The sequence below is a fragment of the Augochlora pura genome, chromosome 5, assembly GCF_028453695.1.
Source record: "Augochlora pura isolate Apur16 chromosome 5, APUR_v2.2.1, whole genome shotgun sequence".
Lineage (NCBI taxonomy): Eukaryota > Metazoa > Arthropoda > Insecta > Hymenoptera > Halictidae > Augochlora > Augochlora pura.
The window spans coordinates 3493543-3515638 of record NC_135776.1 but is presented as its reverse complement, the minus strand read 5'-3'; the positions used below and the strand labels follow the sequence as shown (position 1 = coordinate 3515638).

General features: G+C 43.6%; 1 protein-coding gene across 1 annotated transcript in view; it reads left to right on the top strand.

The window, feature by feature from the left end:
* The first annotated feature begins 17054 nt into the window (after positions 1-17054).
* LOC144469972 (uncharacterized) overlaps positions 17055-22096 on the top strand; it is a 169971-nt gene continuing 164929 nt past the window's right edge. Inside the window, exons 1-2 of the mRNA XM_078180724.1 lie at positions 17055-17478; positions 17563-18786. Of these exons, the coding sequence (XP_078036850.1) occupies positions 18459-18786 (328 nt within the window). The 5' untranslated portion in view covers positions 17055-17478; positions 17563-18458. The remainder of the gene's footprint in view (positions 17479-17562; positions 18787-22096) is intronic.

Genomic DNA, 22096 nt, shown 5'->3' with positions numbered 1-22096 from the left:
AAATATTTTTAAAAGCGACAGAATAATTTTTTTGGTGCCTCAGGGACCTTATTAGAATGGAAAGGGTTGAATCTGAATGAAATTCTATTTTTCTAAATTAAATTTAGAGTCGAATTAATGGATTCGCGAGGATCGCCGCGTCTGTTGGAATCCCATCGAAACAGAAACGCCGAGAAATGATTTTTCATAATAAGAGATTTTTCTTTATTAGCAATCGAAAGGCTTAAGGGCTTAAATGCTTAATAGCCAATTTTCCGATACCGAAGTTTGTCGGAACTTTTTTTTTTATCAGAAATATTTTCCAAGCTTTCCGTCGATGCTGATATTCTTAAGGTCAATATTTGTCGCCATGCATACAGGGTGGGCCGCGTGAATGGGACCATTAAAGTAGAATAATTAGCTCATCGTTTTCCAAACCAGCTTTTTCCATGCAAACAAATAATTAATACACTCGTAACAATTCAATTATTATAAACTCTTTGAGTTCACCATTCCTTTGAAAAATGAAGAACGTAATTAAAAATATCTGTACCGAATTATTGATTATTACATTCGTTGGTAAAATATAATAAATTTTCGTGTATGCAATAAATTGTATTAACATTTTCGAAGTACAATTAAAACGTTAATAGTAAAATGATTGCAGTGATTTATTGAATAAACCATTGTTTCGTAGCATTTGCAAGATTCTGTTATTGTAATTATTATTACTTATTTTAATTAATTAATATATATATTTTACCCTTCAAAATTGGAATAATTCCAAAAATTGATTAAGCATTCAATGCAATTTATTGCGAACAATTTCGCATCTATAAAAAAAATTATCACAATTGTTTAATTTTTTAATCGCAGTAACCATGAAGAAAATGCTACGTCAAAGGGTTAATTACAACAGACTTTCCTAAATTCGCTTCCTATTCGAACGAGTTCTCGGATGAAAATTATTTAACCGGTAATTGGCCGATGGAAAATCGTACACCCTGTATAAAGGGATTTCGCGCGGATTGGCCGGTTATTCGGTTACCTAGAATCTAAAAAATCCAGCCGGGAGTATCGCGAGGGCCGTTCTATGAACGCGACGCGATCCACTTCAAACATAATCTGGAATCGGGTCCTCGGCCACTCGAAAGTCTCCGGATCCTCGAGCATTCGTATATCGCGAAGATATTTTCAGGATCCCTCTGTCGATCCAGGATTTTTCAGACCCTATCCCGAACCCGTAATCTCGGTTACCCGGTACACCTACCTACCACCGTTTCATTTAATCGGCGATCAAAAAGGAAATGGACTGCGCTTCCCTCGAAGTGACCAATCGCCGCGATTATATTATGCTAATGCGATATCCGGCGTTTCGTCCTTAATTTTACCTGTGTGAACATTTATGTTCATCGATTACTTAATTTATCTTGTGTGAACATTTCTGTGCTTGTATTTGTTAATTTTCTGTTATGTGAACATTATTGTTATTTGAACATTTTTGTACCTTTATTAAATTCTTTTTTTATTTAAATTGAGTTTAGTTCAATTATGTGAATTTTATTAGGTTCTTCTCAGTTTATTTGTCTTGTATAAATATTTTCTTGAGTTTTAATTATATAATTTTCTTGGTGTGGACACTTTTGTTCTCTATTAAATTCACAATAATTCTGTGAACATTATCATCCCTTCTTCGTTTCTCTTGCACAAATATTTGTTCCGTCTCAATTATTCAATTCCTTATCTCTAATTCATTCCCACACTTCTTCCGGCAGCGGCGATTCACTTTTACGCGACACTCCCGCGCGTCTCAATTATTAAACTGCTCTCTCTCGCGCGAACGCGTTTCTCCGATCGTTAAGCGAGCACAACGGAACGTATCGGAGGTGTAAAGGAGAATACGCGTGGCGATGTATAGACTCCGTTTAAAATCGGTACGTCGTAACTCTCCGCGCTGTATGAACTTTAAAAATCGGACATCTCGACTGTAATAACGCGACGCGATAGAATTTGATCGGGTCGCGACGACGACGACTCGCTGTTGCCGCACACACGTTTACCGTGGATGTAAAAATTTTTCTGTCAGCCAGCGAAAACAGCCCCGCGGTGCTCTCGTTCGGAGACCCAGGAATTTCCTAGCTCGTAATTTCCCGTCTGCGATGCCCCGTCGACGATCTCAATGCTGCGTGGGTAGCCTGAACGCCGCCAACCGTACGATGCATCTCGCGGAGTCACGAGGAAATTCAATTCTCGGATACGTCGCGGCAAGGTTAAGCACACTTTCCTGTCTACCTCGAAGACATTGATGTCTATTTCAACCCCTTCTCCCTACGAATCGCTTTCCGTCTACCGGTCTACGCGGATATTTCGTGCATGTTTTAGACCGCGCTCGATACCAGCAATTATTGAACACCGTTTGCTCTTACCGCGAGCTTATACATTTTATTTATTTATCAGACGCTGTATAGAAATTTTAGGAACTTTAACTATTTTTATACTGTTCACGGAGATACTTGAAATAATATATATGGAGGCGAGAGCAACCCCCAAGGGGAGTCTATCCCCTAGAAGACATATTATACCGGGGGTCAAAAATTTTTAGAATAAATTGTAGGATATTTCTAAAATTCAAGATATAATTGCTACGATAGCAATGATATTTTTATCCAGCTTATATTTCCTGAATAGAAAAGATTTTTATTTTGCAAAAATATCCATGCTCCAGTTATAGCAATATTTTATAATTCTATAGAATTTAGGATGCTGCTTGAATTAATTTGTAACACTTTGCAAGCTTTTGGTTTTGCAATAAATGCATCGAGAACACAGTCGCGTGACTCGAAACAGCCCGTGGACTTATGGAAACAGTATCTCGAGTTCGAGAGCGTGAAAATAAATCTTTTGACGTCTCTGTACAGCTGTAACGAAGCGATTTGTCACTATACAGGGTGAACCGTGGCCATCTGCTGTCTTCGTAGTTAGCAGACCATTCAGAACTTTTTGTCCCGGGACGACGCTGCTCCGTAGAATCTTCCTGGTGATGACATTAAATTTTTTTCCCCTCCCCCGGGCCGTTTTTCAAACAGGGCCTCGAGCCGGCCATCAACTTTTTTTTGTTTATAATTCGGCGTGCTCGATCTTAACCACTGAGAGATTGATCGTCGGACCCGGTTTCGCAAGGCTACATGTGCAACTGAAAGTTGAGAAGTTCGTGCACGATTCGGTGTTGAATTAGGTTAATTCGGTTTTTCAGCGCGACGGAAAATTATTATGAATTCCAGGGAGAAATGTAAAATAATTGTAATATGGTTTCGCAATGGAAAAAGTCGTACACTTGGAAAGAATAAATAATTGCTACGTAATACTGCTGAAATATTACTGTAATAATATTTGAGATAGTTTGATAGCTGGCAAGATAAACAATTTGTTCGCCTTATCTAAAACTAATATGTATATGGATCGAACGTTTAATTAACTTTATTAACAAGAACCACAAACATCGATTATTCGAATTTAAAGATAAATTCTTTTAATTTTCGATTAGCGCTACTTGCAATAATCCAAAATTTACAAAGTTGATCTTTCGTTATTTTATTTGCAATAAGACAGCACACACGCTATCCATTTTATCAAGAAGCAAACAATTCACGGTGGCAGCGCAAACTTCGAAGATAGGACACGGCAGCACCTAAGATAAATATTACACCATTGCCACGCCTACGCTGATTTCACTGTTCTTTATCTATTTGCAAGGATATTTTCGAAATTTGTCCGGCAAATATGCGGCGCGCGTGCAAACAGTACGACTTAGCTACCGCATCACGCTAAACTACAAAATATTGACAATCGTGGCGTAATTGTTATCTGCAACAGCTGATTTGATAAGCGTTGCATACTAAACGACCGCCGCTGAAAACGATCATTACAGCGGCATAATGCGTGCCGTGTAAATGCACGCGTTACCGGCGACCATATTTAATTTTAATTCGATTGACCTGCAGAAATTGCGAATAATGTACTGGGTGTCCTGTTCTGCATATATCTTGCTCAATTTTAATCATTAAATATCGCATAAAACACGAAAATCATTACCAACAAAAATTAGTCGTTCTTTATACAATTTTTAAATATAGTCTACGATTTATAAAATAAAATAGAGACTCTATCTATTTAAATTGTACAATAATGCTCTATAGCCCGTCCAATGAATAAATAAATAAATATCCTAGTATCCAAACGTGTTATTACCTAATTGCATTATTTTTCCTCTGCATAAAGACTGCCTTTTCTAATTCTATTTAAATAAAAAACATTCTCCCAAAAATCCTCTCGACATCGAAGTTGTTTGAATCCTAGTGGTCTCACAGTTGCAGATTCGTCGTTATCAGCGTGATCGTTTATTTCTTCCAGGGTCGATCGCATCCGTGCGCGGCGTAGCGCACGTCGAACACGGAGCGCAAGGTATTGAATAACGTACGCGCCATTACCTAAGGGACTTGTAATTCGATGCGACCGGTAAACGTCGTCACCCTTTCCTCCTCCCCCCCCCCCCCCCCCCCTCTTTGCCTTCTGGTTGTAACACGACGGGACAACATACGTGATCCCACGCGTAACCATAGGTTTCATTGATCGTGTACCCTGTTCGTTCGACCATGTACATTGCACCGTTGACGGACGCTCTCTTGCCTCACTTTATACGCGGCCGTCTTCCATGCGATAATGCGACATTGACTCCACCGCTACTCTTGATCTCTTTGGGAACGCGCTAAGTCACCGGTACATGGTGCCACCCCTCCCCCCCGAGCTTGTGTACACGCTCGTCGGATTTGTAATCCTCTGATAATGAACAACGTAGATCGAAAATTACAAGGGAAACGGCTCGGCAGCGCGGGCCGTGTATGTACCCTGTGTAACGTTCCGCGGCGTCGCCGCGAACGGAAGAATCGCTCGACGAGTGTCGCTTGCTCGTCCCTCGACGTCTATCGTTAACCCTTTCTGCGAACGACTCGAATCGTTGCTAAACGCTCTCGGCGCAGAGAAACGAGACTGTGGGAATCCGTTGCGCTTTGCACGGAAATCGTACGGAGGGACGACTCTGTCTTTAACCATTTGCGGTCGGAGATATTTTAAGGGGAAATCCAAGGTATTTGTTTGGGCTTGTAGCGTTACCATTTTATATGGAGCATTTTATATATTATGGTATTTTGTGACTCGTCCAACGGTTAACAGCTCTTGACAATTTTCTAAATGTAAATGAACGTTGTGAGAATTATTATGAAACGTGGCGTGATCATTTTTAGTGGGGCCTTAATTTGAAAATATTTAGATAATTTATTATTCATTGTAAAATTACTTAAACTATTCGCTTGAAAATATTATAACGTTTGCTAGCGAATAAGAGGGACAGTGGTTCGCTGTACCCTATAGAAACCGGCTATGCTACCCCATGCTCCGCGATATAGGGGTGTATGTCGCCGCGGCGGAACGTTCACGCGATTATGAAACCGTCGACGCTGCGAAAGATTTACCACAGGTGCTACGGGGGAAGGGAAACTTTTCTCCGGAGCAGATCCGACAATTACACCGGCCAACACGTACGCATTCTGTGCCCCGATAACCAATAGGCGACTCTTATAGATTTTCGTGCGGCGAATACGAGCCGCGGAACCGCTCGTTCTGTCACCCGAGGCTTTGTAGCTATTTTTCAATTTGGAGAGTTGGATCATCGCTTGCTCGATGGGATGGAGGTTCGTCCAATTAACGGAGACGAATTTCAACGGGGGAAGGTGTATTTTGATCTCGTATTAAATGAACAATAAATAATATATCGAGTGGACGAAATAACAGAGAAATTATGACCAAGAATGAAAACAGAAATTATTAAAAATTAATATAACGAAAATGTCATCCCAAGATTTAAAAATTAAATAATAGTTCTCCATGGCCAAGCGTCATTTTTATTCATTGGTTAAACTAGTCTCCTTAGCACCCCAGCCAAATGCCCGTCATTTCGCCTAATTTCCAAGATCATTCCATATCGATCGAATAAACGACGAATTGAATAACGAACATAATGAACGCCGTAAATCGAGGCTATCTCGCGTCGCTCCCACGTGCCTGTACTACAGGTCCGACAGAAGAATCGTTCGCAGAAAACGCGTCGCAATATCGGCCGAGCGTAATGCACCGCTCGAAATCTCCGGCTCCCCTTATGCGCGCACAAGCACAAGGTTCAAACGATTTGTAAACGTGCGAATATTCGCTGGAACACATCGCGACACCGGCACCAGACGCCGAGACTTTCGCTCGTTCGTCCCGCCACGGCAGACGTAACATTCGTGACATATCGATTCGCCGGTGTAACACACATTTCCGGCCGACTCACGGTCAAATCTATATAGAATGTGCATTATCGTGTAATGAATTAAAATGGCATATTCGGCGCGGCACCGTGCACTTCACGGTTATTTTGCCAGGGAACATTACTTGTCACGGCATCCTGTTCGTCGTTGCATTACCCCGCTGTAATGTCGCCATATTGCTACGCGGACAAAGGACAACGGCAATAAGCAGAGGGCCGACCTCCCAATCAAATTTTGCAATGCGCGGGGAATCAAAGAGAGGAGAGAGAGAGGTCGCGTTCTATATGTAAGTGCCTTAGAAATCGATGATAATATTCGGCGCGGCGAGCATTCGGCACTTTGAACGCTCTTGATTCACCTCGTGACGTCTTTCCGCGGCAAATTAATTAATTCGATCGCGCGACGGGGAAGAAGAGGCTGTGACGATCGTATGTCTGTGTCGCAGTGACATTTCTCTTCGATTATTTGATTTCCATACTGTAAATTAATTGTATGGAATATGTATGACAATATAACTATGCAACAAGCAGTATAAAAATTAATGGCACGGTTTTTAAATATCTTCTCCAGATAATTAAATAAATACTTTCGTAAAATTAGTCTAAAACAAGAAAGTTTTCCTTCGAATTTATAATTTCACTAATTTCGATGAAACATCGGTGAAAATTCCCCGCGCTTTCCAAACAAACGATCAGCTGTTTAATATTCCCGAAACGACACCTCGCTCGCTAAATTGATCACCGCGATTCCACAATAAAAGGTTCATTTAATATTCGTTTAATCAAGCGCGCCTCTCTTATTTATCGTCGATCATTTCAATATTTCTTCCGGCATGGCTCTCGCATGCAAGACTTTCCAATTAAGCCGATCCTCACTTCGCGTTCGCCTCGGCGATATTTCAGTGTATTTACTATTACAATATTGAGCACAAGAATATGCGGCGCGCGAAGGATAATATTACATGGGCAGAGTCCTGCTCAAAGGATTCCCGGTACTGTTTGTTCGTCGAGTTATGCGAGGCGTTCGCAACGGACGGACGCATGAAATCGGAACGTTGAAAATAGAATAATGGAAGTTGAGAGAGGAGGGGAGGGGGACTGCGGAATGCAAGAATCAGACGGTGGAATGTCATTGAGGCGATAACACGGTTCGGGAACAGTTCCGTTGAGACGCAGATGAGTGTAATTAAGTTGTCAGACGGCTGGCCGACTTTCTCGCGAGATCGCTACCACAAAGTGGGCGGCCGCGAAAAAACAACGATCGGCCGCGCGTAATAAAATGAAAGTACGCGGGTCGAGATAAAGGTGGCCCGGTGTTTAGATTGCACGCGGTTCACCTAGGACCGCGGATCCACGCGGTGTCCATTGACAAGTATATTATGCCGCGGGCCGTTTCGGTAGTCGCCGGGCATTTTTGCAAGCTATAAATGCCGACTGTCGCAGTTGCGATTTGCTGCGGCGAATTTCTCAGAGATGGGTTTCTGTTATTTAGAATTGATTACAGCGAAGAACAGACACGCAAGCGATCTAAAAATAAATATTTAAAAATGTCTATTTAAAAGGAAATATTTAAAATAGTCTATTTAAAAATAAATATTTAAAATGGTCTATCTAAAAATAAATATTTAAAACAGTCAATTGAAAAATAAATATTTGAAACAGTAGATCCAACAGTGAAAATATAAAACAGTCGATCTAAAAATTTTAAAGTACGTCGCTTGCGTTTCGCTTTCATTCGCTATACAGCAATGTACATTTCAGGACTTGTGTATTCAAATTAAGTGGTAATTGTGCTGCAGAGGATATATTGTGAGCCCGGTACGGATTACACCTAAGTACGTGAAATACACGCTGTAACCAGACTGCAGCTCTTTATGCAAATCAAAATATCTCAAGTCCTCTCCCCCTCTTACTGGAATTAGCCGCCGCATCTGGCAGTCTTGCAAAATGGCGTCGTGAACTTAAGCAAATGTACGAACGAAATAAGTGACATCGCGAAGTAGTAAAATAATATCAAATAAAACTAGTTGCCGCCGGCAACCGCATGGGGTGGTTCTACGTTTAAATGTATCGCATTAGAAAAATTCATATCATGTAAATGTATATCGAAAATGTATAAAGATTAGCAGATCGGAACTAGTAAAATTCGGAAAGCATCGCCGCGAGACTAATTGAAATCAAAAAGTCCTCGTCGGATCGTCGCTCGGTAAAATAAAGTATTCGCCTCGCTCGTGGCTTAATTCACGGACCGTTTCACATCGCGGGTCGGGTGGCTTTTAAACTTGCACCGGCGGCCGTACATCCTTGTTACAGAAGGTATTTTCAGATAGGAAAGTAGATCAGGTTCGAAGACTCCGTAGGACGTATGAACGGGGGCTCTTTAACGTCTCTTGCCGCACGTACACGTACACGTATAATGGGCTTAAACCAATTCCGGCTCTCGCTCGTACAAAGTACTTGCTCGGAGCCGTCTGTACCACCCACTTAAAGCATCGTGCTTCCCGGTGTGGTGGTAGCGGCAGCAGAAGCAGAAGCAGAACCAGCATCAGCACCAGGCTACATCAGAGGTTGCAACAGCGGCTCCCGGTTTAATGGCATTGCGGCAATGCTGAAAGGCGGCGCGGCATCGGCGCGGCGCATCGAAGTCTACGTATTGGCCAGGGCAACCGTTCCTGGTAAAATACTCCTCAAAGAGAGCGCGCGACTACGCCGGCCCACTCGAACGTCAACGGATATTTCGCGTCCAGTTGATAATGCCATGGTCAGGGTTGTGTCGGGCAATTGCCGCGCTTCGTTACGCCCGTCGCTGGAAATTGAGAAGCGGCCCATGAAAGTGGGAGAGGCGAAAATCAGACCTCGACCGTGCGATCCTGCGAACCGGTCGGGTGCCGGGTTACACGTTCGTTCAATGAAACAAGAATTCGCCGAGACGGCTGCGAGACGCGGAAATTAAATAACAATTAATCTTCTTTGGTAATGATCTTCATCAGACTTAAATTATATATAAAATCCAGTATAATTCGAGGCAGAAAGACACAGATATATAAATATATCCGAAATTATCTACGGCGTCGAATTAACGAAATAAGAACTCGTGGACGTAGCTCTTCGAAGTAATGGCGTCGTTCGGATCTCTCCGGATTTCGAACGTAGCTGTGATCAAATAGACAGGAGGCGCGATTCGAGGAACAATTTTAGTTTTCACTCGAACCGCGCTGTTTAGACAGATTCCTATGCACGTGTGGGTTTGGAAAACTAGCCCTCGCCGATTGGCGACGATTTGCGGTATTTATGTCGATTATCATCTTCCTGCGATTATGGTGCAAAGACCTTGTCGCAGCGATTTCCGGACTCCGGTGGCCGGAGCGCGCTCTGTGTTCGGGCGGGCACCGCGCGATATTACATCGGTCTAGACAACTTTACCTATTTTAATCAAGCGCTCGACTGCCGACGCATCAGCATGTCAAATCGGATTACTCTGTTAGCCGGTTGCTCTCCGCGTAACTTTCCTCGCAATTGGACGCACGTGGTTTCTGGTGGCGATCTCCGAGGTCCTCGAGTGCCGCGGATCTACCGGCCCAAAAGCAAATAGAGGATCCCCCCCCAGACGAGAGCGTGACGTGATTATTATTTCTTCATAACGCGAATCGATTCGGCTCGCTCGATTACGGACGAAACACGATACCCCGGGATCGCTACCGAAGGAGGATACTAGGTAGACAGAGTGCTTGACCCATGGTGAAGTGCCACTCTAAGTTCTCGACCGTCGAATTATTTATTTAATTGTGCGTACGCTTCTATTTCTGGCTCGCCAGCGTCGTTGCTCGTTCGCTGGCCTGCGAGAGGCTCTGCAGTTTTTAAATCGTACGTTGGTAATTATGTACTTGTTAATTAACAGGGCGAAATACCATTTAGATCACAGAATGTGTGTACAGTGAATGCGAAATACGTAGTGTCATATAATATAAGCGATGTTATGTAATTCGGTAATTAGACTGCAGGTTTGATGCGTTTGTGACGAAAATCAGCGGATCGTATTCGAAGCGGAGGTAACGATGAAAGAATTTTAAAATTATATTTTATTAGCTCTATTTTGCGTAAAGATTGAGTTTCGATGATTTAAAATAATATTTCAAGTATTTTTCTTTAAAATAACTTCGGAATTATTTGCCGAACATTTTTCTACAATCCGAAGAAGCAGAAGCTAATTCGGTTCCGCATTTTTCCCGCTCTGCGGGTACCACAATAAAGCTTCCGCAGTTACGGTAATTTGCTTTAAAGACAGCATTCATCATCGATTCGGCACGAGGAAGCGAAAAAAAAAGTCGCGCGCCGACCAGCGAACGAAGAAGGGAAACGGATCCCGGGACGCTTCATTTATTTTTACGACAGCGCCGAAGCTGATCGCTGCATCGCCATGGACGGCCACGCATTATCGAATCCGTCCAAGTTTATTGGTACTCGTCCAAGGTAAACGCAATATCGGGTTTGATAGCGGAGAGAGAGAGAGAGAGAGAGAGAGAGAGAGAGAGAGAGACTTGCCGATCCGGCAGTATGCTGGCCCGGGTTGGCGTAATCGCGACCGTGCAAAAAAAAACCGCGTCGAAGGAAAAACCGACCGGACGAAAATCGTCCGCTAAACGGGAAAGGGTTCGATTGTTTATTTTCGTGCGAACAATATGATATGTGGCCAAGTGTGTAGCGGTAATGCTGGGGTGACAGGACAAGTGGATACTTCCCTCTCTGTGCGATCATCAGTTAGATGAAGAGCCACTAAGGGGTCTCGTGATCGTTGTTCCCTAGACAAAGAGTACACAGTCGACAACTTCGTTTCTAGATTCGCTACGATCCTGTCTGCGAAAATCACTTTCGTCGAGTGTTGGATAAACTGCGTTGCAACGTTGTTGCGTAATCGATGAATGCCCCTTTGTAAACGATTGTAAGTTAAGAAGTGATTATGTTAAATAATTTTCAAAAATGCTTCACTATTTTCAATGGCGATATTTGGAACATCGTTTCAAGTAACGAGTTATTTTAGAATTATTTCAGATCTAAGATTGCTTCGAATAATTCCGAAATTATTTCAGATAATATAGCATATAATATATAAAAATACGTAATAATAAAATGACATCTCGCACAGCCACGGAAATAATTACGAAATGAACTAAGGTTTGAAGCGAGAGCTATACGTGTCTGGTTTCTGCGCAGCCGGCCAACTATCTTACAGAGTGCGAGTTACCAGAGTATTGTCGCGTAGAGTAGGAGGATACCCAGAAGGCAATGCAGCTAAAGCTCGGCTTAGTACGTCTCCGGGACGACCGGAGCAACAACTGAAAGTTCGGACAAGTGCGTCCCGCGGCTGGAGATTGTAATGCCAGGAATATTTTCTGTGCGGAGCATTTCGCGAGCAGTGCGCATCGACTGGCTCGGTTTTCCCAGTTTTTGCACGGCTCGCTCACCGCCGTCGAACACCGCTGCACGCCGAGCGTTTCGCGGGGATGGTATTCGGATGCGTCCCCGCCGAAATGAGACTCCGGGGCGTTAGCGTCGCGGACATGTCCCGTGTCCTTGTCGTTCGCGGTCCCGCCTCTCGTTTTCTCTCCCGATGCTCCACGCCCGGCCTTGTCCCTCCTTCGTTCCCCGTTATCGTTCTCCGTCATTGTGTCCCGCTCGTGCCCGTTCTTATCGGGCGTATCTTCATCCTTGTCCGCAATGTCCGCGAGGCACGTTCTCTCAGAGCGAACGGAAACGAGGCGCAGGCTGTTGTCCCGACTGCGCCTGCTTCCTGGCGGAAACGCGACATAATGCGCCTCATACCGCACCCCAGCGATGACCAACGTGCCGTGAAGAGGGCATCGGCCGCGATGACTTTTTAATCACGAAGCACACTGGAAGTTCACCCCTCGAACCGAGGTTTGCCGTGCGCAGAGGTTCTCAACGTGGTCCATGGCCGGCGCTGCTTCCGAATCTCCTCGGTTCGTCCCTGCACGAGAAATCACATCTTTCAAAACACCGTTCACCGTTTCCCTGATTTTTTTTCACGGGGAAACCAGCGGTCCGATTCTCGCGACGATATTTCTTTCAACTTATCGGATTAGGTTGCTCTTAACGACTGTACTCATTTTACCTAAAAAAATAGTAATAATAAAATTCCAAATATTTAAAAATCAAGACGAAATAAAACGAGCGATGTTTACATAATTATTACGAGAAAATGTGAACGATGTAAAAGGCCGAAGGTTAACATCGCAGAATTATCAATCAATTTTTCAACAGGAAAAACAATTTCACGGTCAAGCCGACGAGCTGTCCCCAGCGACGCTAATCGGGATCGTTATTTAAAAGAAAATTATAAATCCTATTAATAGGCATCCGGAGATAAAGTGTTAGGGTGGCGACTCATTTAACGCGTCACGTAAATTTACAGGCTCTTATGTGCGACTTCACGTGACGCTGCCAGTAGCGTTGCGAGCCTACGCGTTTCCGTTCTCTCGAATTTGTTGGAAAAGAAATGGTGATCGCGCCGCGCTGTTGACGCTGTTTACCGTATCGTCACGTGTCCGGGCACGCCACGTTTTCACGCGGTTTCAGAGCACCCGTTGTCACGTGTACCGAGAAATGGAAGAGTTCCGAATGTAAGGAAACACGCGGTCGCGTTCGATGCAACGTCGAATTACATTACAATGCCGGTCGAGAAATCGGAAGAAATGATGGAATGCTTGCACACTCCGTTATAAACAGGAAACCGTATTTTACAGAATAGTATTTCAAGGCCGCAGAAACTATTTTATAAACGGGAACAAACATTTTAAAGTTAAAAAAAATAATGTTAAAATAAATACTGTCTACTAATTTTCCTATCGTTGATAATATCGTTAAACGATTCCGTTCGCTTGCAATTTGACCTGCTCACCTAAATGCGCGGTAAAATCTTGGAACAGCGGGACCGTGAAGCGACGGAATTCAACGTCGCGAAGAAAATTGTAACGTCCAAAGGACGGCAAAGTAATTATATCGTAGGATACTAAATATCAAAGGCGACGTCCGCGAGATAATTGGGGGGAAACGGGGAAACAATTTACGCAATGGTAAAAATAACGAGATATTCGTAGCTGCGGGCTTGATTCTCGAAGGGCTTTCACAGGACGGCGGAATGTAATTTGACGCACGGTTCGCCGGCGCGATCGGCTACAACGCGTTTTAGGCGCGATACTTTCTCTTTGCTTTAACGTATAACTTATGTTGAAACGATACTTCAATGACGCTAATACACGGCAAAGGCTGCCAGACGGTTCCGCTGACGGAGATAACGTTACTTACCTGGAAAGGTTGTTCTACGAATTTCGTGTAGCCAACGCTGTTGGATGCTATCTAACTTTAACGGAATATTTTCGGATCAGTTTCAAGCGCCCCGAAACCCTTTGTCCTCTCCTGGTAGATGACAGTGAACTGGACGACATTGAAAACATATCCAGTTAGTTTGAAACAGTATACACTATATCTTGCTATAGACGAATATGGAAATGTCATTAGTAGACATGTAAATGCATACTTTATGCATCTAGATGGAGACGAGTAGATGATAGTAAGAGTCTAACGAATTTTAGACTGTAAATGTATTTTCAATTTTGTAAAAATAATTCAAGCGACTCATTGGTATTATTGCTAGAATTACTAGAATTGACTTCGATCGTTTCTGCGCAAAGATCCACAGTGTACTAATGATTCGTCGGAAATTCACAATTGCTTGGTCGTCTAATAAGCTCCTGATAGTTGGAACGGTAATCTTAATCCTTATGGACTTCCAAAGTAGGTCTCAGGAGAACATTATTGACTAAGATATTAGTTGAGAATGTTTGATGACTTCGATAGACGGAACGGTGATCTGAAAGCTGACGAACAAAATAATATGCAATCTGAATTCGATGATAATTATCTGATTAATATTCTCAAGACATGATTTCGGCGCGATAACATTAATAAAACAAATTTCGTTCGATATTATTATCAGAATGGTAAGCGACTCCTCGGTTTGTAAGTTACACGATTAGGTGGTTGTTACAGCATTCGATTTAGTATACGCGCAGACGGCGAATACGCCGAACCGTACGTTCCAGGATGTAATCTATAATCGCTTCCTGTGCTAGAGATTGGGCGGTAGCAAGGGGTCGATTGTACGTATCCGTCACGTGTACACACGGGGGATGTGTTTCAAGGGGCACAATCGATTCATCGATCGATATTTCCTACTCGAACCGTTGTTTTTTTGAACGCGTATTATTTAATCCCCTGCAATTTTCACTCTGCAATTTTCACTCGGCAATTTTCACTCTGAATTGACAATTTCGATTGTTCATTCCGTGCCATGATATTCAGCTGTTATATTCCCTGAAGCGTTCGATACAAATAGTTAAAACTGGAGCAACGTATTTTGTATATTTATAATATTATTCATCGTTATTTATACTGTAATTTATCAATTTTATTCGCCGTGTTTTATAAACGTTAGATTTCCCTACAGATCTAAAAATAAAGTGAAAATTCAAATGAAACATTAAGAAGTTAAATAATAAATTCTGTGTCTACGTGAACCCGAGCTTCAAGTATTAATAGCCACGTTCCAATTTCGCGGATAAAAATTGCTCGATGATCGCATTAAATGATTATAATATATTTCATAAGTAACTTCATTTAAATTGTTACAAGAACGTGCACTTTAAGTCCGAGGAAATTCCGAGATATTTCTTGGAGCCGGTATTCGAATGAATTCTAATTCGACGGTACTTAAAAAGTTCGTAGTCGTAAAAGGAACAGGTTTCGAAAACCAATACCGAACTACCAGTCGGAAATACGTGTAGCTACAGTATTGATAATTGTTGGAATAACGTCAACGTTATTATCCAAGACGAATGGAAGTACATTTCGTTGCTTTAACCGCGAGGAAAGGGAACGTTTGAAAAAGCCTCGCTGCAAGTTTTGCAACTGCTTCCACAAGTAAACTGCAGCCCCCTATAGATTATACTAAGTGCAATTAGATGGGAGTTAGCCAAGTGCGCGTGTACTCGCAAACGCTGCAAACCTAACGTTTTCGCAAACAAGATCCGACCCGAAAAAACTACGACACTGTTACGTTATTTTCTCGCGTCGAATTATATCTCCAGCCTTTCTTTTTTTTCCGTTTCTGCCACGATTTTCGCTGCAGCCTGAATATCCAGCCGCAAATACTAGATGATCGTGGTTAGATAACCGGCGTTGACATTTAATAAGTGGATCTTTATGTAAATTCCCGTTCTCATAGACAATCTCGTAAAAACCGGGATACGAGGGTTACAACATTCTTCGAGCGAATGCGACATAGAAATGTTGTTAACGATCGCCGTTCCACACGTTTTCTTATTTACATATTAGCAATAATTACTATTTATCTAATTTCCAATTTACTGTAATTCCTTTCCTTCATTTCTTGTAATTCCTAAACTAGCATTTTGTTATATTATAATTTACTTGAACGTACAAAATATTTTAATAGCCTCGTTAAATCTGTTCCCCGAATTTATTGTTAATAACCTGACATAACCTACCTATTTTTCATACAAACGTGTAGACTGATTCATAGTCTTGCATAAGGCGCCATCTAGTTGCCGCCAGGCGTCTAATCCCAAAAAGTGCGTAGCATAATTAGGTTAATACCTATTCAAGTGAGATCAGTGTACACCGATATTCAGTGTATTTTCCTTGTACATAGTATCTGACACTTGGATGTACCATTAACATTCTCCAAGGGAAATATTTTCAATGGTTTCGAAATCCTCATCCATCAAGAGTCAACTAAATATTTTGATCAGATTAATACAGGTTATAACCGAACGATGTTGTTGGTTGTCACAGAAAAAGCACATAGACAGTTTCGATATTATATATAATGGAATTGTTAAAGATTGTACGTTACCATTGCTGGCTACTTGACAATTTGATGTTTGGTTACAGCACCATGCAGATACCCATAAGAACGATGCAAGAGTTCCATTCCTCCAAACTTGCATCCACGTTTGACGGTAGCCTTCTTCGTTGCACTTGACACAAACATGTGCTTAAAACGTCGAAATCACAGTACGTTACTTTTCACTACTTAAAAACCTCGACAACAAGATAATTAACACACTTTTATTGTTTAAACGAAGAGCACTACCTACCTTCCACAACACCGGCACGGCCATGTCTAAATCCGCGATCACGTGACGTTATATCGATAGATCGACAGCGCGAAATTCTGGTCACGTGACCGGTGGACCAAAATGGCGGATCGTCGGCGAAAAGGATACACGAAGCTCCTCGATTAGGTGACGAAATTCCAATTAATATCGTATAATTCAAGCATTAATATTCTTTCAGGGAACAGAGTAAACTATTTGGAACAAGTGTAAATATTTTCGCGGTCGTCGGTCGCCACGGTAATTAAAACTCACCTATTCGTGACACAGGTGGTCCAGAGGCAGCAATGGTGGTCCGGTAAAGGGACTGAATCGTGAAAAATGGTCGTGGCGTTCCGATTGTTCCCAGGAGAGCGTGTGACTAGCGGCTGAATAACAGTAAGAATGAAAACTAAAAGGACTCGGTCGAACGACGGTGGAGAGAACGGAAAGAACGGACGGAAGAAAGGAATGGAAGGAAGAAGGAAAGGAAAAAAAGGCAGAAACCGAAAGGTAAAGAAGAAACGGTAGTAGATTCTTTACCGAAATCCGGTCGAGTGATGAAAGGACGCGATGGAGGGGTAAATGGAAGGGCAAGGGAAGCAGGGGCGAATCAGTGCGAATGGAAGTGGACGTTAGGTCGACCGATCGTCCTTCACGCGTCCGGCAGCCGGTGGATGAGTCGGAGCGGCGAGCACGGCCGACGACGGCCGAGCATAGCCGAGCCGACGTACCCTCGGCTCACGGCGGAGCGTCGCCCCACCACATCCAGTCGTACTGCGAATGCCACGCCGGGAGTTTCGTATTCGCGGTATTTCGGGACTTTTCGTGCGCCCAGTAAATCGAACCTCGTTGTCACAACAGTGCGTCCGGTGTTCGTCGTGAAACCCATCCGCACGGCCGTAGGGAAACTGCCTGGCGCCAATAAACCGAGGCTTGCCGAAGGTCGTGGTTTTCTTTGTCGTTTCGGCGGGCAGAGAGTTTTCCGCACGCACAGCTGTCGCCTCATTTTCCCTGTTCTGTTCGCAGCGTGCGCCGTGAAACGAAACAAGGAGACAAACCGAGAAAAAGGGTGAGAGAGAGAAAGAGAGAGCAGAGTAGTCCCCGTAAAAAAAAACAAACAACCGGGAAGCTCGAGCCGGGTGTCCTCGAATCAGGCCGATCCCTCGGGAAAGTGTGAAGTTGAAAACGGTTACTTGATAGTGTCCCGGAGCCAGCCAGCCGGCGTTTGATCGCGATGCGACAGCATCCGAGGACAAGAAGACGTTCGTGGAGCAACGCAGACGAGACGGAGGGGTGTTGAGAGGAGAAACGCTGGCGATCCCGCGGGATTATTCCGAGCGGCAGTGATTTTTGGGAGAGGGAAACACACGGTCAGAGTCAGTCTGTGATCGTTTGAAAGGAGCGCGCGGTTCACCGGACACCGTTCTCGTTTGACAACCTCTTGTTTACCAACGTCAGTGCGGTTAACACTTGCTACCTGAGGGAATACCTCCGAGGCACAAAGGCAGGCAGGAAGGAAGAAAGGAAGGAAGGAAGGAAGGAAGGAAGGAAGGAAGAGGAAGGAGTGAGTGTGTTTGTCCATCTCTCTGTGGGGTAGAACGTAGAGAAAACTCGTGTGCCGCGAGCGAGGGAAAGAGAGAAAGAGAGCGGCTAAAGGACATAGAAAAAGGAGAACAGATCGAGACGGGTCCGCGGAACGAGAGGTAAGCGATAACGGCGACTGGCCGTGCGAGATGCCTTCCAGATGCAGGACGATGACGCCGCACAGTCTGTAAGACTTGCGTGGTTTCTCCACTACTGTATCACGCTCACCCGTGATTGTCGTGTCAGGACGTATCGACGACCGTCGGCTGGGTTATGACGCGCGCTTAACGCGCTGCGTGCACGAGTAGAAGCGAGCGTGTGTGCCCGTCGTCTACAACATGGAGTCCGACACGGCAAGCGACTGGCCGTCGCCGAAAAAAGGCTCCTGCGAGCCCGAGGCGTCGATGCTCAAGAAATTTCGTAATTGGGCGATGTGCGCCCTCTGTATCACCAGTCTAGCCGTGTCCGGTCTGCTCGTATACAGGGAGCTCAGACTGGAGTCGAGGATCGCGAATTTGGAGGCGCGTCTCGGCCACCAGGAAATACCGAGTGTACTTTTCCAGAGGCTCAAGGATGAAGTTCAGTTACAAATGCAGCTGGAGGTGCGCCGGCTCCAGTCCAAGTTTCGGATCAGGAGGGACCTCTCCGAATGCAATTGTCCACCAGGTTAGTGGCCGATCCTCTTCCGATTCTTATGCTTGCACGCTTGCATGCTCGCTTGCTTGCTTGTGGTTTTTAGGTTGAGCGATTACACGTGCGGCAACCGTATTTGTGACCGTACCACCTGGCGATTCTCTCTCGAATATCTTCTTCTTCTTCTTCTTCTTTGGATTTCGGAGGTATTAGAGGCGCGACCGGCTGTTCACGGGATATTGGACTTGCCGGGGCTCTCTCAGTAGACGGATAGCCCGGGGGTTGTGTCTGTAATCTTGAAAAGATTATGACGATGCGATGTCGAATCGCGTTGGTAGTCGGGGGTATCGATGAGCACGACTGGAATCCATAGTTGATTCGTTTGAGTTTTATTTGGCTTTCGAGGGGTTGTAATGCAAGGCGGCCGGGCGAGGGTTGTTCTAGGAACTCTGTGATCACTGTAATGTTCGAACGCGGAATTGTATCGCGCGGTTAGAGCTACTGTCGCTGTTTGCAGCTATGGTCGGTCATTGTTGATTCATGCGGCTAGCGCTTGTTTTTAGAACGGTGTAATGCGAGCTGGCTGAACCAGGATTGTTTCAGTAATTTTTCGGAAGATTGTAGAGGGTTGTAATCTTAAATCAGTGATTATTTAATAACTCGTGACTTGAATATAGTCTGACTATAATATTTGTGTGATTCTACTGATCGCAATTGGATTTTACACACTTGGAATATTATATTTTCCTTATCAACAATTTTCTCGTTAACGATTCGAATAATGTCCGCGCAATACCTATTCTCATATCAACGTTCAAATGATTCAAGCTTGCAATTATCCGGAACGGTTCCCATTCGAACTTTGTCCTCGCCGAGAATTATCAAATGATCAGTTTTATTTCCAAGAGTAATTTAGTGGTCGGCCGTGGGTGGTCGGCAGCAGTGCTGCGAAAGTTTTAATGTCCGATCTATTCAATTAGTCCAACTCAAACTTCAAATTCTATCGAATAGTTTCAACTATTCGAATAGTATTTTTGTCATTAGCGATACTCGACCGGTAATTTCTATTTTAGCCACATTTTCTAGCCGACTACCGTTGTTCATAATTATTTGCGATTTCTTGATAACGTGTGGGGAATATTAATATTTTCACAGTACCCGCGAACATAATTATTATAATCACCAGGGCTAGAAATTCATTTTTCGTTCTCTCGTGCGAGAATTTTCAGTCTATTAATTACTAAGCTTCAAAAAAGCCCTGATTTCGGAGTAAATTAATTTGGAGAATACCTGTGCCAATGATCATTCACATTATTAACGAGGGAAATTCAATTTTATACGGCTCTCAGGTGTAACACTGACTTTTTGATCAATTTTCGCGTAATGACAAAGCCTGAAATACTGAAACGACCATAAAAACATACTAAAACTACCCCGTTAATACAACTGAGTATTTTAAATTTATTTTTGTTTCGAATTAGTAAAATTAGCAAACAAATTAATTTCGAGCATAAATATTACAACCTCATGATTTTAAAAAATCATACGAACTCAGTATTTGTTTTAGTAGTAGTCAACAATTCGTACCAAAAATCTAATTATTAATCTCACTCATTCACGTCTTATATTTCAGGCGAACAGAATATTTCCCTGAAATAGTGTTACGACCAAGGAAGGATTAATTTCAATAGAGGTGATTCCGCCGCCAGTCTATCAATCACCAAATACCAGAGATTCGATACTCGGTCGCGCGTTGCCTGCTCTCGAGCCACGGCAACGGTATCCGGCAGGTACTTACCGGATGCTCGAAAGCGTCGCGCGTAAATCGAATCGGTTCGCAAAACAGGGTCACCGAAATTTCGTTTCTTGGCTAGGCGGCATTCGAATCCGTCGAAACGAGGCACTACCCGGGCCCATTGAAATTGACTCCCGTGTTCCGCGAGTACGCGTTGAACTTGATCCCCGGGTCCCTATCTCGCCTCTGCCCGTACGTGTCCTCTTCCCCGTCGCATGCATGCGCCGCCGGGGAGAAACTGCATCCAGCGAGGCCCCGTAAAGCGTGTGTGCAGGGTGAAGAAGAAAGGCGGATCTTTGTCTCGGGGTGGAGAAGCTTCGGCTCCCGGACAAAGGGCCGGGCGATCTCGAGAATTTCGATCTTAGGGAATGCTCGAGAGAGGAGCACGGAGTTCTTCTTTTTTCGAGATCGCCTTTTGCGCCGTATAAGGAGAGGGACGTTCTGGATGAACTCGCGGGCCACCCGACAATTCAAACTTGCCGGATGGATGTGCCGCGAGGAAGAGGAAGAACCGCGTGTCGTTGCACGTCCACTCTGTCTCCCCCGTCTCCCTCTCTGTCTCTTTTTCTCCCTCCTGCTCTTCCTCTTTTCTCTCTCTCTCTCTCTCTCTCTCTCTCTCTCTCTTGGTCTCTCCTTCTCTGATCTCTCACCCTACGCACCGAACACACAATCGTCCCGTTTTAAACGCTGTCATCCGTTCGACGTTTTTACTGCCGCTGATAAACTGTGGGTGTTTATGGAAATTTATGCTTTCAACCCTCGCCGTGGCGATGCGGGTCCGCCGATCCGAGCCGGACGGGAGGCGATCCTAGCCGCGATTCTTTGCCCGTCTAGCCGCGCCGGATTCGGACGCACGATTTTCTCACTTCCGATAGATTGTGACGAGCAGGTTTTAATTTCGTTGGGAACAGTCCGACGGCAATCAATTTCTACTGGATAACGACTGGAACGGTTGAAAGACCGTCGCGATAGAGGAATGAATTTTTCATTTGACCCGCGGTCGATGTGATCGAAATAGAATATTTTTAAAATCAGGCGGAAGTTCGTTTAAACGACGGCAATGGACGGTGGGGTACTGTCTTTAACGTGAGATTGTTAGAAAATCACTGACGTGGTGCGTAGGTAGACAGAAATTTTTATATAATAGAATATATAGAGAATATATTTATTATATATATATTTATCATAATGCAAAGTAATAGCAAATATATATCGCTCATAATAGAAAGAAATACAAAATATATACATATTGCTCACAGTATAAAATAATATCAAATATATATATTTATTTATATTTGTATCAGTTATAGTATAAAATAATGCAAAATATATGAATATAATACAAAACGTCGCTCACAGTGAAAGAAATATCCGGTACCATGACTATGGATGAACAAAGTGAATAATCGAATTATTCGAGTGACTCGTATGGATCAGCGTTCAAATAATTAATTCCGTTCGAAAAATAACTACTTAATTGGACGAAAATCGAGAATTTGATAACAGAACGGGACTAGTTTCGTATTCGCATTTTCGCGATGCTAATAT